This window comes from Anolis carolinensis, chromosome 3 (assembly GCF_035594765.1).
Source record: "Anolis carolinensis isolate JA03-04 chromosome 3, rAnoCar3.1.pri, whole genome shotgun sequence".
NCBI lineage: Eukaryota > Metazoa > Chordata > Lepidosauria > Squamata > Dactyloidae > Anolis > Anolis carolinensis.
Window position 1 is genome coordinate 86,778,462 of NC_085843.1, and position 18,289 is coordinate 86,796,750.

General features: G+C 38.7%; 1 protein-coding gene across 5 annotated transcripts in view; it reads left to right on the top strand.

The window, feature by feature from the left end:
• rpgr (retinitis pigmentosa GTPase regulator) overlaps positions 1-18,289 on the top strand; it is a 47,382-nt gene that overhangs the window by 17,741 nt on the left and 11,352 nt on the right. For 4 of the 5 annotated variants that reach the window (XM_062977178.1, XM_062977177.1, XM_062977176.1 and 1 more), the window contains 6 exons: positions 1,888-2,073; positions 3,817-4,003; positions 4,731-4,837; positions 5,834-5,899; positions 7,494-12,451; positions 16,479-16,598. In XM_062977178.1, coding sequence (XP_062833248.1) covers positions 1,888-2,073; positions 3,817-4,003; positions 4,731-4,837; positions 5,834-5,899; positions 7,494-9,524 — 2,577 coding nt within the window. In that variant the 3' untranslated portion in view covers positions 9,525-12,451; positions 16,479-16,598. Of the gene's footprint in view, positions 1-1,887; positions 2,074-3,816; positions 4,004-4,730; positions 4,838-5,833; positions 5,900-7,493; positions 12,452-16,478; positions 16,680-18,289 lie in introns of those variants that run through there. The other variant, XM_008107382.3, reaches the window with a different exon arrangement.

Sequence of the window (18,289 nt, forward strand, 5' to 3'; positions counted from 1 at the left end):
TGTTTAGACTGGAAAAGAGATTTGTATGAAGTGTCTGAGCAAAGGCAGGGCTGCAGTGTCTGAGATTAAACACTTCAAAGTGTTGTGTATTCCCAAAAAAATTTCTAGGATGCATGCCATTCTGTTCCTCGTATGATTTTTTTTCCAGCACTTCAGTTTTGTACCTGTGATGCTTGATAATATTATATATTTAAGGCTGTAGTATTATTTGTACTTATTTGCAGGGCGTAAAATTGAATTCAGGCAGACTAAGGAGAGATGACCTATGCAGGATTGCTCTGTAAGGTTTATATAATAGAACTGGCATCAGCAAAGGAAAAGAGCTGAAGGAACAAGGCAATAGGGGCTTTAGCTCTCTCTCTCTTTGCATTGCACCTTCATTCTCCCACCCACCCGGCAGTCTTACTTCTAAGCAGAGAAGACTTATGCAGGATTGTTCTGTAAGATCGATGTGATAGAATTATTAATTGCAAAGGAAAGAAGGTGAAGAAACAAAGAACTAGGGTCTTTAGCTCTTTCTCTTGTGCATTGTACCTTCATTCCCCCATCCTTCCTACAGTCTTTGCCCTGAAAATAATCTCTGGTGAGCACTAGATTTTTTTCACTACATCAGGTTTACCCTATCTCTATCTTCAAATGCTCAGTGGAAAGAATTCAGTCCATTTTTTGAGAATAAAGAAAGTGTTCTCATATCCCTTTAGCTGAACTCTGATATATCTTCTGGTACAGGTGATATCTTGGTTTGTACTGGATGTTACATTATTATCTTAGTTTCAAATAGGATACTCTAGTTCTCAGATATGGTATTGCTATTCCCCTTGCTGAGATCAGGACAAAGGAAGCTTTCATAGGTGAGTTTTATATACCACAGCAATCCTCTCTAGGTAAGAGAGCATTGAAATTCTTATCTCTAGAGACCTTGCTTATCAGCAGTGAGGTAGCCCAATATTTGCATTTATAACCATAGCCTCTTTACTGCATAATGAAACTTGAGCAGAGTAGAGTGAAGCTGTGAGACACTTACATATCAGCTTTCAAGTAAAATTACATATATAGGTGAACATATTACAAATATATGACCACATCTATATAGGTGTGTCATATTAGTCAGAATATGTATTACTGGGTGAGAAGGCCAGTGACCTGACTCCTCAATAAACTTCCTCAAGTTACAATAGAGTGTTGTGTCTTGAAATTTCCTTCTAGTCTATAGAACACACTTTCATGATAGTTTTTCACTTTCATGATGTTTCATCTGTACGCACAAGCTTTTACAAATGAAATCATTCATGCATATAGTACAGGAGAAGCTGTCACATCTAGTAAGCGCTGTCGTGTTTGGATCCTTATAGTAACAGATTTACTTTATGGTTATTGTTTCATGTGATCCTCAAAGGGTAGTAAACTCTGCTTCTCACAATCTCTGCCTAGCTTGACTTATGGTGAGATATAATAGAAGTAGTAATTCACTGTAATTTGGAGAACTCTGAAAGTTCCCTGACCCATTCAAAACATTGGCTGCTTCTGCTGCTGGAGACAGCTAAGGGTGAGGGGGCACAGGGACATATTTGCAAAATGAGGACAGAAAAATATGGAAGCCCAGTAAAATGCTTTCTCCCTTCTTCACAAAAAATCCAGAGTTTAAAAATTTTACATTTTAATCTCATACTTTTTTCTTGTGATCTGTTGCTTGATATGATGGTTTTGTTCAAATACCATTTGAAAATTGCCCTGAAAATTGTTTTTGTAGTTGTTTGTACCAAGAGATATATGTTCCAAAGTCTGTACATCAAGAAAAATATTTTCTATTTATCCCCCCCTCCCCCCCCCCACACTCTTGATGAACAGCATTTACATTAACAGTCTTTGTTCTTTCTCATGCTACAGGTGGCCTGTGGTGGTTGTCATATGCTAGTTTTTGCCTCACCAAGGCATAAAGAATCAGATAAAAGACATACGACAGACCAAAATGAACACAGCTTATCTAAAATATTCACTGAAATAGGTGAAGATACATTAGAAATAGAGACATTTCACCGAACGTTATCAGCACGTGTACGGCGGAGAGAGAAGGTAACTGTTTCTCATAATTGTCAAAAACTTTATCTCTCCACCCCAAGTGTCCACATAGTACAATCCCTGGATCTGCAGGGGATGTGTTCGAAGACCTGTTATGAATATCTGAAATCACTGATAATAATGAAAATTATATTATGATTAAACTTGGGCCAGAAGTATTCCTTGGAATAGCTCTGGAGGACTTAGAGAGGCCGCAAACAGTTTTGGGGAGAATATTTTTTGGAGTGCAAGTAAGTGGAAGTATAAGTATTGAGTCCATATATAAAGGGGTTGTTCTATATTTGAGGAATTCCCTTTGTTTTTAAATACCCTCGTTCTTTGAAATAATATTTAGAGCTTCTTGGATTTGAAGTCCATATGAGAAAGCAGATTTTTTTTCTCCTTTAAAGAGACTCACCCTGTCCTACAGTGCATCTGTATCTAATAATTTGTTTTTAGTAATTTTTCCACAAATAGGAATTTGTACAGTTGTGATCTGGAAAAACTGATCAAGTCAATGAAATCCCCCACAGCATCATTTTGTGCACAAGCCTACTCACTATGCTAACATTTTGATGGCACTCATTTGTGTGTCAACATGAGGCACAGTACAAGCTGTGCCTGCAATGAACTATGTCTGTCTGGATAGTCTCTACTTCTGCTGGCATAATTTGAGCCAGAACTCCTGTAAAACATTTGTAGAATCCTTATTTTACCCTAAAATTGTCATAGCCAGGTATCCTGCATAATGCATTTTGAATTGTGAGACCATAGATATTTTATAGAAAATTCAAAAATACCTTAAGTTGGAAGAAAAAATTCCATGCTACTTTCTTATACATAGGATGTGATTTTCCTTTATATGTTTTTCTTACTGAATGATGGATTAACTCAACGTGATGGTCTATAAACCAGGACTGTTCGTTCCATGAACCATCGGCTAATGGTTCCTGGAAGCTTCCAGGAAAGAAAGAAACACTTGTAGCCAATGGCACTAGTCTCTGGCATGCTGGGGAGAAAATTGCCGGTTCCCCATGTTAGATTGCTTAAGAAACATTGGCGTAAATAACCTGAAACTCACAGGCTTCGTTTTTCATTTTAATGTTGTATGAAGATCTTTAAAGTTGAGAGCATTTCTGTGTGACTTAAATCTGGCCCAGAAGAGTCCAAAGAGTCAAACAGTCACTGAAAGAAACCATCCAAGAGCCATCCAGAAAGACATAACCACATAGATGGCTATCCAGCCTCTGCTTAAAAACTTCCAGAAAAGAAGACTCCACCGCACTCTAAGTCAGCATAGTCCACTGTTGAGCAGCTCTTACCATCATGAAATTTTGCCTAATTTTATGTGGAATCTCTTTTTCTGTATTTGGAAACCTTAGAACATGGTCCCAGTGCTGATTTTTTGATTTAGCCTGGAATCCTGTTGGTGCACTATGCTGATGTAGATGGTTACAGCAGAAGGAGGGAGGGTGTGGGTGCAGCAGTGATGAAGGTAATCAGGCACTTCTTTGTGGCTGTCCAGAGCAGTTAGATTTTGTGTGCTTTTCCTTACCACCACTGTAAAAGAATACCACTTTTAAAGTTGTAACTTTCAAAGCAACTGAACAGACTACAGATTAAATTCACAAAGGGTAGTATCCAGTCCAGAAAAATGAAAAGCAAATACAGCCTTCAGCTTGCCAATTAATTGTTCTTGTTGGTTGTCTTTTAAAGTGGTTAAAAGGGGGCTTTGTTTTCTTCTAACCCTTTTGCAAGGAAAAATCACCAGAACAATTTAATCGACTAGTGCGGACACTTCCTCCATTGGGCGAAAGCTTCCTAAAGCCTGCATCAAATGGCATAAGTGCTACTGTTCCCCTTGGTATATCCAGAGCAAATCACTCTGAGTCACAGACAGCTGAGAGAGAAAAAGAGGCTGAATCTGCTTTCGACTATGAAACAGGTAAAGTATATTTTGAACCTTGGTTTTTGTTGGTGGTATTGCCATTTCTAATGTCAGAATAGTGCCCATTTCCTCTTATGTGTATAGACTGATCTTTTTGCCTTGCGTGAGGTGCAGAAGGGCACAGTTGACAAAAAATAGCATATCCCACAATTATTTTATTGTAAAATAAACAATTACCCCTAAAACTGTAAGCTTTTTTAATCATGTCAGAAGCAACTTGAGAACATACTGCAAGTTGCTTCTGGTGTGAAAAAATTTGCCGTCTACAGAAACGTTGCCCAGGGTGTGTTTAGCTATGAGCATTATTGGGTTTGTAGTGATGTTGACAGAGAAGATATAGGAACACAGTAGTTGAGCTTGTTGAATTATCTGGCTCTTGAGTTTGTATTCTTGTCTTGTGACCTATTGTTGCTCCTGAGTAACTTTTTAAGTTATGTGTGTGAGTGGGGGGGGGGGGGGGGCTATAAACAAACACCTAGGCCTAACACCCAAGAATAATTGTTCAGGGTGCCTATTGCATTTTTTTCATATTTGTCATCGCAGTAAAGTCTGTATAGGGCTACTTATACATGAGTATATAAAATTTCCTCTCCCACTAGATGGAACAGACAAGATATATATTTTTGCTTCATTTATAATTTAATCATGCACTAAAGCGGAACTGATTTCCTTTTCATGGAAAAAAAGTTATTTCTTACTGTTCATCCTGGATTCTGTTTCAAAGGTGATAAGAAAGAAGAGAACAGTGGCACAGACGAGAGTTCAACGGAGGATGATTCAGATGAAAATGAGGGTAGAACCCTTGGGGACACCACAGATGTCTTGAATATGGTAATGCATTTAAACAGTGCTTGTGTGCTTTGAATGGTTACTGTATGTGGAGGAGACGCTTCCTTGTATTACCATGAGAAGCAGCCACAGAATCCTCTGTTCCATCAAAATATATCATGATTTGTGGCACTTGTTAGGACTGTGAAAAGTCTCATTGTCCTTAAGTTTTTAGGCTGGTAGCTGACTAGTGCTCTGTAGTTTTCTTGAAAAATAAAAGCCTTCAGTTCATACAGTTGGCATAAATTGCATGCAGTGTTCAAAATACATTACAACCTGTCTTGCTAAACTTGCTCCAGAGCCACTTTCCACAAGAACACCCTGACTCCTTTTAAAAGAAATAGAGCTTGCTCCCAGTTCTCTTCTATTTCTCAGACCATCTCATTACGAGTCCATCTCTGTTCATTAAAACGACATAAATGTGGCTGTAAGAAAGTTACAGACAACTTTTAAGGACATAGAAAAGTTGAGCAGGATTAGAGAAGGGCAACAAGAATGTTAAAATATAGGTAGAACAAAATATATGAGGAAAGCTTGAAGCAACCGGGCATGTTTAGCTTGGTGAAAAGAGGGCTGTGAGAGATGCCATGTCATGCCCAGAAAGTAGGACTAGGTCTAATTATTTTAAACTACAGAAAAGTAGATTTCAATTAAACATTAGAAGGGACGTCTTGACAGAAAGAAGTGGAACCAATTATCTCTGGACATCTTCAAAAAGAGGCTGAGCAGAGTTTGCTGGTTTTCAGAAGTCAAAATTTCAGAAAGTTATGCTATTATACAAGCTTCACCAGGTGTTAAAGGTACAGGAGCCCTGACTTCCTTTTCATCTCACCAACCTGTTCAGATAGTAAATTATAATCTACCAGAGATTAAAATTTAGGTATAAGGCTTATTATTTGGAAAATAGTTTGAGATCTTCCTGTAAAAAAGCAGACTGCATGACTCTGTATGCTGTTAGCTTGCTGCTGTTACTTACTGCCTTTATCAAACATTTTTCAGACCCATGTGATGAGACTGAATCCCAGCGATCAAACACTAGAGTTAGCACCAATTCAAAAAGATAAGGTACCTTCAGTTTTTATATTTATTTTGAACTGCATGTTTTTGTGGCTAAAAATGTAACCACAATAATGCCAACTAATCTTTTAATTGCTATTAATTAAAAATACTGTCATTAACACAGTATGCAGAATGTAGTGGTTTCCTGCAACAAATTATGGACATCTTTTGATTTAAGTAAGATATTTTGACTTTTGATTTAAGTAAGATACTTTGATCTTTACAAAGGGAAAATACATTATTACAATTAATATAAATTATTACACTTCACATTAGTGGGTTTATTCACAGATTTGATTAAAATGGTCTCTCAGAATCTCTGTGCACTGCAGTGCAACTCTATGGACAACTTCCAGCCAAAACTGCCCATAGAATTGAACTAGAGAACCTAGTGATGCCTAGAGAGGTGTTCTTCCAAGTTAAATTAAAGGATTTACTTATTCAGTTTTTTTCCACTTTCATAAGGGGTCATGTACCCTTAACCCCAGCAAAGGTGGAAGGCTGACTATATTTTCAAATATTATCTCTTTTAAGCAGTACATCTGTTATTAAAATCAATACAGCCAGCAAAAGCAGGACATTTTGTCTTAAAGTTATTGTATTCTAGGACTTTGCTTTATTCGTATTTCTTTTTGGTTTTCATTGTAATGATTTGAGAATGTACTGCTGTGTTTTCATGTAGATACAGTTTTGTTTAAACAATCCTATAAATCTAGTCTGCTGTAAATTACTTTCCTGCTTTCAGTAATAAACAGGAAACAAAACAAATCTTTATAATACTGTTGCCAAGTAGGAATGCTATGCATCATCTTATAGCATTATAAACACTGAAGGGAAATGTGGTTTCCATAATTTTATTTTTATTTTAATACACCATGACTTCTCCATCTTAAAAGAGATTCACTACAAGAAGGTAATTCCTTATGAACAATTAGCATTTGTGCACAAAACAGTAATTTCTTCCAAGCTAATAAGTGGGGAATCCCTTTGGTGGAGAAGCTGTATGTGCATATATGCACTAGAGATCTGGATTAGGACACTGTGTCTGAAAAGGACCCTGTACCTAAAAGTAAATGAAAACGTGAAAAAGTGGGTGTTGGAATGATAATGCACTATTCTGCAATCAAATTAAGATGTGTAATATCAAAGATAAAATAATGTAGTTTATACACATTTTATGAAATCTTATAATCTGTCTTGTAGCTTCAGAATGAAAAATGATAGAAATATATTTATAATGGCATAAGAATTATAGGGATATATCCAAAAATGCTTAGTGCTAATAAAAAGACCATCCACTTACATAGGGTGCCCTCCACCCACCCAGTTCCACCATCTTTTCCTTTCCTCAGTTTTCTAGATTTTATAAAGCACAATGGTCTGTAGAGAAACTGGGGCAGGGATGGATAAATTTAGCTCAAGGTTTGTTTGTTTTTTGCTTCTTCTTTTTTTTCCTTTTTTTTTTTTTGCATTTCCTGTATTTATGTCTCTTTTCCATCCTATCTTGCTATTTACTTTTCATGTATTGATTGGTTTGCTTTTGTGTTGTCCTTAATGCTCTTCTTTTTTTCCTTTTTTTCTTGCTTCTCATATGGAGTAGAAGAAAAATAAAAATGCAAAAGTGAACATAGATGGTAAGGGTGGGTTGAAAAAATCTGATCTCTCCCAGGTTCAGAAAGGATTGAAATCAGATGAAACATCTTCTGAAGTGGAACCTACACATTCAGAGTGTTTAGGGGAAGATCACACCACAGAAAAAAGCTCTTATGATGCATTTGTGAGAAAAATTAAGGCTGGCAAAAATTATACAAAAACTAAATCTGAGCAGTCCATTGCTGTTAGTGCAATGAAATGTGACACTCAACAGACTCTTATAAAAGAATTTAAAGGGATGAAAAGGAAAGAAGTGGGTGAAATAAATTCCAGATTAACGCAACAAGAGATTCCTCTTAGTCTTAGTAGAGATGATAGGACAGATACATTATTTGTGGATCATCAGGAAGAGAAAGCCAAGGCTAAAGCAATGAAACCTGACAAATGTGGGACTATATATGTGGAAGCTACAGAAAGCAAAAAACAACAGAGTGAGTTGAAACACAAAGAAAAAATAATGAAACAAATAGCAGTAACTGTGTCATCTTCATCAAGTGAAGAAACAAGCAACGGCTCAGCAAAATATGTTCTTCAGATAAATCAATATAATTATGAAAACATGTCACAGAGTGAAATGAAAATAAAAAATAGAAATATTCAGCAGGATGAAAAGCAATATGCCTATAAAAAGAGGGGGCACTTTGAAGATACCAGTGAGCAAGAAGAGATAGATAAGAGAATGAACATAGAGGAGAAATCAGATAAGGATGTTCAGACAGAAGATAATATGGAAAGTAAGGAAGGCAGTGAAAAAAGTGAAATGGTTGTGGAAGAGGCTGAAGGTGAGGAGCAAGATGAAAAAGTTAGTGAAAAAGAGTCTGAAGGAGATGGAGGTGAAAATGTAATTAGTGAGAACCATAAGGAAGATGTCATTGTAGCCATGGACAGAGATGAAGAAGATCAATTGCAGTCCGACGCAGAAAACAGGGCTAAGCTGGAAGATGGACTAGAAGGGAATCATCAAGTCAGAAGCCCTGAAGAAAAAAATGATACAGATGCTGAACAGGAGGAAAATGAAGAAGAAGCTTTAGAAGAGGTTGAAAAGGAAGGAAAATCTGAAAACATACCAGAGGGTACATTTGTTGATGGCATAGTAGAGGAGGAACAAGAGAAGCATAGTTGGGAGAAGGAGCAAGAAAAGGTGAACGAGGAGGAAAAAGAAGAAAGTTATGAAGAATCAAGAGATGGAAAAGAAGAAGTGGGAGAAGGAAAGGGAGATGGGAAGGAACAAAAGGCTGAAGAAAAGGAAAGTGAGAAGGAAAATGAGGAAGGGGAAGAAGAAGAGGGAGAAGGTATGGAAGAGGAGGAAAACATGGAGGAAGAAGGGATAGAGGAAGAGGAGGATGAAGAGGAAGATGAAACTGAGGAGGAAGCAGAAGCCGAAGAAGAAGGAGTAGAGGAAGAGGAGGAGGAAGTGGGAGAGATGATGGAAGAGGAGGAGGAGGTTGAAGAGGAGGAGGAAGAAGAAGAAGGAGTGGAGGAAGATGAAGAGGAGCAGAAAAGTGTGGAAGAAGAAGAAATAGAGGAGGAGGAAGAAGCAGAAGAGGAGGAGGAGGAGGAAGCAGAAGAAGAGGAGGAGGAAGAAGCAGAAGAGGAGGAGGAGGAGGAGGAAGATCTGGAAGAAGAAGGAAAAGAAGAAGAAAATGAAGAAGAAATGGAAAATAAATCAGTTGAAGAGAGTGAAAGGGGGGAGGAGGAGGAAGAAGAGGAGGAAGATGAAGATGAGGTAAAAAAGAAAGACAGCCAAGAGGAGGGGGAAGATGAGCATGAAGAGGAAGAAGAAGAGGAAGAAAAAGTAGGCAGGAAAGCCAAAGGTCACAAACAACAAGATAATAATAAAAGCAGAAAGCTGGAGACAAACGGTAAAATAAAAATTCCTAAACAAAAAGTGACATCAAAACAACATGCAGTGAATGGACTGCAACATTCACAACAGTTTTGGAACAATGTGCTCCCACATTATTTAACACTAAAATAACCCTGGAGGTAGATTTCTCAGTGATTTCCATTTTACTGTGCCAAATGTTAATCCTAACTTTTTTTAACTAAAAGAAATGCTGAAAGCTTTTATAAAACTACCTCAATTTTCAGGTTTTAAAGAGCACTTTAAAATAACCATCCAACTGTCAAAATCTGTCTCTAAGTCAGGTACAGTGTTTACAACTATCTCATGTTTGTAGCCAGGGATTTGCCTATGCTGAGTGTACATTTCCTGATGTGGGGCTAGACTGACTTGTGCCGCTTCCAAAGAAGTGCCCTGTGTTCATCAGTATATCATATTTCTCTGCTGCTTTTGAGGGCTTCGTATGTTCTTCTATTTGCTTTATAACACAACGGTAAGAACAATCCTACAAAGTAGGTCAGTAGTATTATCCCTATATTATTGACAGACAGAGGAAAAGCTGAAGTAATACACCTAAGGGTTTGTATCTGTTGAGTTCATTGGAGAAGCAAGAGGTCTCTAAGCATGTTAAGATTGTTCACTGTATCTCATTCTAACACATGCTCGAAAGCTGTCCATAGCTCTCTTGGAATCTGCACTTTTTATCCAGAGGCTATTCTACAGGGTGGGCTGTTTCCATTTGCTGAAGGCTTCTGAGCCATTGACATATTTTTGCAGATAGAGTGAAAAGAAGCTTATCTTTGCTGAGCCCCTGCTGGTCCTGCCCAACCCACCCCCCTTTCCTCTGGAAAAGGATGAATCACTGGTGAGACTGGGGGCTGCAGAGGGTCCCGCTGGCAGGGGAAACTGTTGAATCCAATCCTCTAAAAAACACTATGACCACATGCAGCTTCCGTAGTCCAGCTTTGCATTTTCAAAATTCAGGGCGCATTTTGGGGACTGTAGACAATACAGTAACACATGGTTGTGTATAGATGAACTCTCTGGCTGCAGTTGTAGTAGTGAAATAGGGAATGTGACAGGATAGGGGAATAGGAACACTTTTGGGGCCAGTAACTAAGAGCAGCTCTTTCTAGTGTGCCCTGCTTGCAAGATACCTGGAAGTATTGGCTTATTAGTATTGACAGTCACTGGTATACACATGCCTTAAAAGGGCTTCCTTATCTAATCAGACTCCCCCCACCCCAATTCAGTGCACATACTGATGAAGGCAAAGCATCTTGATGCAGTTCAGACAAACAAGTTCATGAATGATTTATACAAGGATGTGATTTTATTGTCATTTTTCCAAGCATTTCTATAACCACAGTGAAGACAGTGTAATGTATATGATGTGCCTTATAAAATCATAATAAATATTAAGGTACATCTTTAAAATATAGTCTGTTGTGTTAATTCTTGTTCATTGTTAGGTGACTGTATGTGTAGGTGAGTATGTATGCCTATTTTGGAACACTGGTTGCTTTAAAAGAATTGAATATAATCATTTTTACCATTGTACATAGTTGTAACATAACGTTTTTGAATGGTTTTGAGAGATAATCATCTTGGAGGGAAATCTTCCTTAAGACAATTTAGGATTTTATGTCCCCAGTACAAGTTATGTTCCTAATGATACCTATTCTACACCTCTGGCCATATACCTCTGACATGTGTTATACATCACTTTGTTTTAAGGCATGATAATTATACAGGAGGGAAATATCAGTGACTGAACCAGCAGTTGGATTGATAATAAGAGATTATTTGAATTGAAGCTCATTCAGGACCTCTATGTCGCAGTATTAATTTCCTATATAAGCACTTTATTTTTTAAAAAAAAACATGCAGAGTAAAGTTGTTTTCCATATTTAACAGAAATTGATTCCTTTGTATTTGATACATGCATAAGGTATTATGCAGAAAAATAATTTCCATAACATAATAAAACTCATAAGCAATCTGTAGAGGAAACTACTGACCCAGTTCTGTTCTCAAAAGCCTTGTCTCTCCAGCCTCACACTCCCATGTAATGTATTAATAATGTATAACCATTAGATGACATTTGCCCAATTTCTACAGTGTTTATGGATTCTGCAACCATCATCCAAGTCACAGTATTTATGCTTTAAAAGGGCTTTGAAGTATAAAGTTGAAATGGAATGTGATGTGGATTTTTTTCCTTTTTAAGATAGTCAACATGCATGGACTTTGCTGCTGTTTGGAAAAGTGTGTGTGCATCCACACTGGTTTTTCATTTTCAACAAGGAATGGGCATCTGCCAGGCTTGAAGAGGTTATATTGACCCTATCCATTTTGTCCCCCACACTCCCCACTCCAAATTTGCCCCAGAATTGCCCATAGCACTGTAAATATCTTAATTGCAAGTCATTTTGCCCCAAGGGGGTATTACTTTTTTAGTCCCTAATCAGCTGTTGTTCCAAATACTGAGTGACTTACTTTCCCCTATCTGCTCAAAAAAGATTAAATGCCTGAAAATGTGGCAAAATGGTCCCTATTTTTGGGCAAACTATATACAGACCCCCCACTCCCCGAATTTGGGGAGCAGAAGCCTTTGGTGTTTGCAATGCTGCCCATGGGCTGTACTTTACTCCTGCCCTGAGAGTTCTCACAAAGTTCAAATGATGAAATAATTCCAATATTGAGGGATAAATTGTGTTGATGTAGAGGGCCCTATAGTTCACAGGAATAGTTTTGGGACAACAAAGTGAATACCATTTGTTGTACTAACTCCTTGGCTTCACGTGCCAGTAATCATCTATACATAAGGTCATTTTGGCTTTTTTTGTTTCTGAGTCAATTTACAAAAGTTCAAAGATTGCCTATATGGATAGATTGTTAGAGCTGGGAAAATATTGAAGAGGCATTGGTATTGCAAATGATATTATTGCTAAAATTGTAATCATAATCCTGTTTGATTTTGGCTGCTAGGTAAGTTCAGCCATGGTTAGCACTGGGATGGGAAACTGCCAACAAAGACCAGGTGCTGGAGGAATGAACTGGTAAAACCATCTTTTAAGTATTCATTGCCTAAGAAAACCCTCTGAAATTCATTGTGTCACCATAAGTCAGCAGGCAGCTTGAAGGCATAAACACACACTTCTATTTTATTAATATAAGTTTCACAAACATGTAACATTTCAAAGTATATTTAGTACACTCTTTGGCTTTATAAGACAATTAGGTAAAGGTTTTCCCCTGACATTAAGTCTAGTCATGTCCAACTCGGGGTTGGTGCTCATCTCTGTTTCTAAGTCAAAGAGCCGGTGTTGTCCGTAGATACCTACAAGGTTGTTTGGCTGGCCGGCATGCCTGCATGGAGCGCTGTTACCTTTCCGCTGGAGCAGTACCTATTGATCTACTCACATTTGCATGTTTTCAAACTGCTAAGTTGGCAAAAGCTGGGGCTAACAGTGGGAACTCAACCTGCTCCTCAGATTCAAACTGCCGACCTTTTGGTCAGCAAGTTCAGCAGCTCAGCGATTTAACCCTCTACGCCATCGGAGGCTCCTGATAAGACAATTACCGTAGTCACATTCAAAATAGGTATAACAGAGCAGCTCATACTTTCTCTTTGCTCCAGTTACAATATGCAGCCCTGATGATTGCCAGGTAGCATGTGCACCAGTTTATTTTGATTGTTAAAAAGGTTTCCTTTGTAATTGATGATGCATTTTCCCAATAAAAGTGGTAAACTGTGGGCCTTTGGCGTATACTGAATGAAATAACCATAGCTTAGTAGCCTTGCAGACCTCTGACTATAAACCTTTATGAGTCCTCTAAAACAAAAGCCTTTTGGAAGGTTTTCATTTTATTTTTATTAGTTTTCTTAGAAATATTTTCAGTACTTTAAAAATTGCTTCAGTTCCAGGAAAAGCATGTAGTCTGAGCATGCAGCTAATGCTACATTCTATGCAATGCTTATGGTTTCTGTATGCAAGCAACATTCCTGCAGCGCTAACTCCTCCAATTGTGCAGGGCTGGCTACATGATGCATCTACTGTATACATCTTCCACTTTAGGACAGAGTGAAATACCTATTCATTGTCCTAGATTTCATTTCAGTTAATTTCATTGACCAATTTCTGGGACCAGGAGGATCAGCCACACAGTTAGGCTTCTGTGCCCATCCATTGCACCACCCCCATTAGAAAGGTTCCTTCCTTAAAAGTTTATGGGATACTTGATTGTCTTGCACATTTGGATTCATTCATGCCTAACATTTTATGTTTTCATTCAGCTGGAACAAAAAGTAGACCATCTGGATAACACTGGAAACAGGCAGTTTAAAATCAGATTAGTTTCAAATCAGATACATGTTCATGCCTACTTTCGTTATTTATTTATTTACTAGCTTGGGTACCTGGCGGTGCCCGGGTTATTTGAAGAAGGCATTGTTTGTTTTGGGGTGTTAAGTAATATCGGTTAGTGAATTAGTAACAGTATTTTTTTTAGCAAAAAGCCAGTCTTGGCTTTCCTTTGATATGAATGCTCCCATTTGAAAATACATAACAACGTGGGTGAAATACAGTTCCCAGAATCGTGGGTCATTTCCAGATTCAAGGTCAGTCACCCCCCCCCCCCCCCAAAATCAGGCCTGTGTGCACAGCTAGCCATGTTGGGTCTGTGTGCCAAGTTTGGTCCAGATCTGATGTTGCTTGGGTTCAGTGCTCTCTGGATGAGAGTGAACTACAGCTCCCAAAATCAAAGTCACTTCCCACAAGCTCCTGCAATATGTTCACTTAGTCATGGGGCTTCTCTGTGCCAAGTTTGGTCCCAATCCATTGTTAGTGGGGGTCACAGTATCAGAGAAGGTATTGCAGGTCCCATTATCTGACACATTTGGTCCAGATCCATCATTGGTTGGGTTAACAATGCTCTCTGGATGCAGGTGAAGTACAAGTCTTGTAAATCATGGTGAATTCTACCCAAACCTCTTGGTCAGTTGCTGATCAATTCCTTTGTTAACTGTGCCATAGGAAAGGCTAGTAAAGGGTTAAGGTAGAGGCAGTGGGCGAGGTCATGCAAATTAACGAACCCTGGGATGTTCATTTTGGAGGAAAAACAGAACATCTATGATGAAATGGTCCCCTCATGAAAGCCTTTGCTAGGGTGGGGGGCAAAATGGTGTTTGTGGAGGTTACTGACAGGGTTTGGGCTACATGTTCATGGCCTCGCTATAACCTGCATGGAGAACAGATGTCATAAGGCAGTGCTTGATATGGGGGTCTTGTAGTTTTGGATTTTTTTCCAACGTGCCAGAGATTGACACCATGGGCCTGCTGGCAACAATATTTTCTTTTCTGGAAACATGCCCAGTACCTGCAGCCAGTGTTTCGCTTGTCTTGACCAGCGCTAGTCAAAGGACAGCTTCTTTGAGTAGTAGCCCTGTCATACAACAATGGAAGTGGATGGGATGGAATAGAAATTTTGGAAGGTGTTGTTTAAATAAAGATGACTGTTAGAAAAAGCTTTGTTTTTCTCACAATCAATTGATTCCAAATTTATGCTGCGGTTATAATGAAGAGGCCTTGTTTTCTGGGAGTTGGCACACCACAAGGTAATTTAAGTAGTATTAGTCTAAGACTGTGAAGCAATGTACTAGAAATATGTCTGTATCTATATAGATATATATGCTTTTCTTTTAGTTTCCCCATCCACCATTGAACACTTCACAAACCTCATTTTTATAATTGGACAGAAGAAGGCTAAAGGAGTTAGTAAATGTTCTGCCTAACTGTCCCCTTTCTGCAGAAGTGGGTTCATTTTAATTTATTTTAATTCTTCTCCAGAACTTTGAGAGGCTTTAGAAGTAAAAGAAGATTTGGAATAGCTTTTTTTTTTACAGTTTTCTTAATTTGAGAACTCAAATTCACATTTAAATTTCTCTGGCTTGTGAGTGTCACAGACTTAAGAGCATTTTTTCCATGCGTATGTTTGAGAATTTTCTTGCATCCTTGTTCTTATTATGAAGACAAGCTCAGTTGTTACTGAAAGGCATTTCTTTGTATCAATTAATGTTTATTGTTTTTAGCCAGGCGCTGGAAAAATGTCACAGTATATAATTGCAAATGAAAGTAACTATTCAGAGAGAATTTCTAAACTTGTAACACTCTTAATGAAAAAAATCATGAAGCCTCCATAAGTCAATAAATGTTTTCAAACACAGAGAATCAATAGAATGTAATCTGAGGCATGTGTTTGTATATTTAGAATGGCAAAATTGTTTCAATACTTGCCATGATTTTGCAAAATAATAGCTTGCACAAAATTGCCTTTGATTCTTGTTCTATGGGCGCAAATTGAAACATTTAATTAATTATAGTAATATATTACCTTCAGTTGCTGTGAGTTTTTTGGGCTGTATGGCCATGTAGTATTCCCTAATGGCATTTTGCCTGCATCTATGGCAGGCATCCTCAGAGGTTTGTTCAGAGGTCTGTTCAGAGGTTTGTACAGAGAACAAACCCCTTGAGGATTCCTGCCATAGATGCAGGCGAAATGCCAGTAGGGAATACTACTGGAACATGGCCATACAGCCTGAAAAAACTCACAGCAACTCAGTGATTCCAGGCATGAAAGCCTTCGACAACACAATATATTACTTTGCTGAGTAAAGTCTCAGATCTATAAAAGGCAGTTCTGAATTGTGCAAAATGAAACTAATCAAATAACTTTAAAACTAGGGGTGTATATTTGAATATGTAGTAAAATTCTCAAGAATTCCTGAAATCAAGAATCACTATTCAGTGTAGTCCTGTCCATCCCCCATATGAAATTAGGGGTTGAATCCAAAACAAAATAATTTGTATGTCTGTAGGGGGATCTTGGATTCAATGCCTATCGAAGTGCTTGGTTAGTCTAGCATAGTTCTAGCAATCCTCACTAACTGATAGTGAAGCATAACTAATTTAATTTGTGAAGTTCTAGATTGCATTCTTTGACTAATATAAAAAGTGATTTGGGGTTATCAATGTTTTATTAAGATTAATATAAACTATAAAATATCCATCTTCACTCATATCATAGAATCAGACATCCGAAGAGGAAGAGAGTGGAAGCAGTGGTGAAGAAGAGGAAGTGGACAGTAACGAAAAAGAAGCAGACAAACACAAGGGAGATGAACAAGATGCTGTGGAGCATGATAACCAAGCACCTGAAAATGCAGGACATAGCAATAAATCATTAAAGAGTGAAAAAGAAAATCAGATGGCTATAGAAACGTTAGAGGTATGCTATTTGCAAAGTTTTTTTAATACCTATTGGCAATTACCCATTGTAACGTGAGGCACATTCTATAATATATTTTTGCATTACAATCACCACATTAGTTCTCAGATTTTGCTTCAAACCAAGCCTTAAACGTTTTTAAATGATTATATTCTGTAAGACAGAACCAGTGTGAAGGTTTGATATGGGTCTGGAAACTTTTTTTTCTTTGCTAGCTTGGGTACCTGCTGATGCCTGGGTTATTTGAAAAGGGCCTTATTTGTTTTTGGATGTTAGGTCATATCAGTTTGGTCCTATGTTATGTTATGGTGCCAAAGTCAGTCACCCCAAGTTGGCAGCGTTGGGGCTGTGTACCATGTTGGTCTAGATCCATCATTGGTGGGGTTCAGAGGGCTCACGGAATACAGGTGAACTATAACTCCCAGATATAAAGGTCAATCACCCCCAAAATGCACCACTATTTCTAGTTGGCCATGTTGAATTTGTGTGCCAAGTTCGGTCCAAATCATCAGATGGGTTCAGTGTTCTCTGAATATGGGTGAACTTGTGATGCCTCATGGGCCTTGTAGTCCTGTTCCTAGTACTATCGTGGCAGATGAAGATGAAAACATGGGGTTTTCGCCGGTTCAACAAGAGCCGGAGTCCCTTCACCTGCCGGATGTTGATGTTTGCCCTCAAGAATTCAGTAAAACAGGCCTTGGGCATTACTCCCCTCCGTTTCCCAGGAAGGAATCTTACTCTAGAGACAGAGGAGTCAGAGAGGCAAATCGGAGGAGTTTACGGATCGCTGCCAAACAACAGGCTGATTAGGCCTGCTTCCCTTGGGAAATTGTAAGGAGCCATGCATCTGGACAGAGTTGGGTTTCGCTTCTCGTTCTCTAGGGAAAGAGATTGTTGGCGGGAAAACGAGACCCAATATAGGTGTTTGGCGCGAGAGATTCTTTGCGGAGTCAACAGATCAGCTTCAGGAGGGAGATCGTGTGTGGACTTCGTAACCCCAGTTCTTTGCCTCCCGGATCACGTATTCAAGTTTATGCATCGCCTTGCTTTCGACCACGGACCTTGTTCCAGGATCCACGGATTACCTTGTTTCTAGTCACGGACCTAGTCAAGAACCAAGTTTATTTCCAGCCTTGTTGTTAAGCTTCATTGGATTTCCAAGACTCTGACATTTCCCCACACTATTGCTTGGCAAAAGTGTGTGTTTCGGTCAAGTGGATTAAAACTTTGAACTCTAATATCATTTATTGGACAATACATTTTTGGACTATATTTGACCTCATTTGAAAGGTCTGCTTCTGAACTATATTCTTCACTTGTTTTTATTGCTTTTATATATTTCCTTAATAAAGATATTAGATAGAGACTGGCCTCTGTGTATGGTTCTTGGTGCCCAGCTGACAGAGGTCTGACAGTTTGACTCCGCCAACACAGCACCAAGCAACCTAAAAGCCAGTATGTCTGTCACACCAGGAGCCAGAGCGGGCGCCCCGGCCCTGGCACCCGGTTACACCATTTCCCAGGACGAATACAACCGGATCCGGGACGTACTCCGAGAGCAGGAGGGAGAAATACGGGGCTTGAAGGAACGTGGAGCCCGTCTCCCTGCC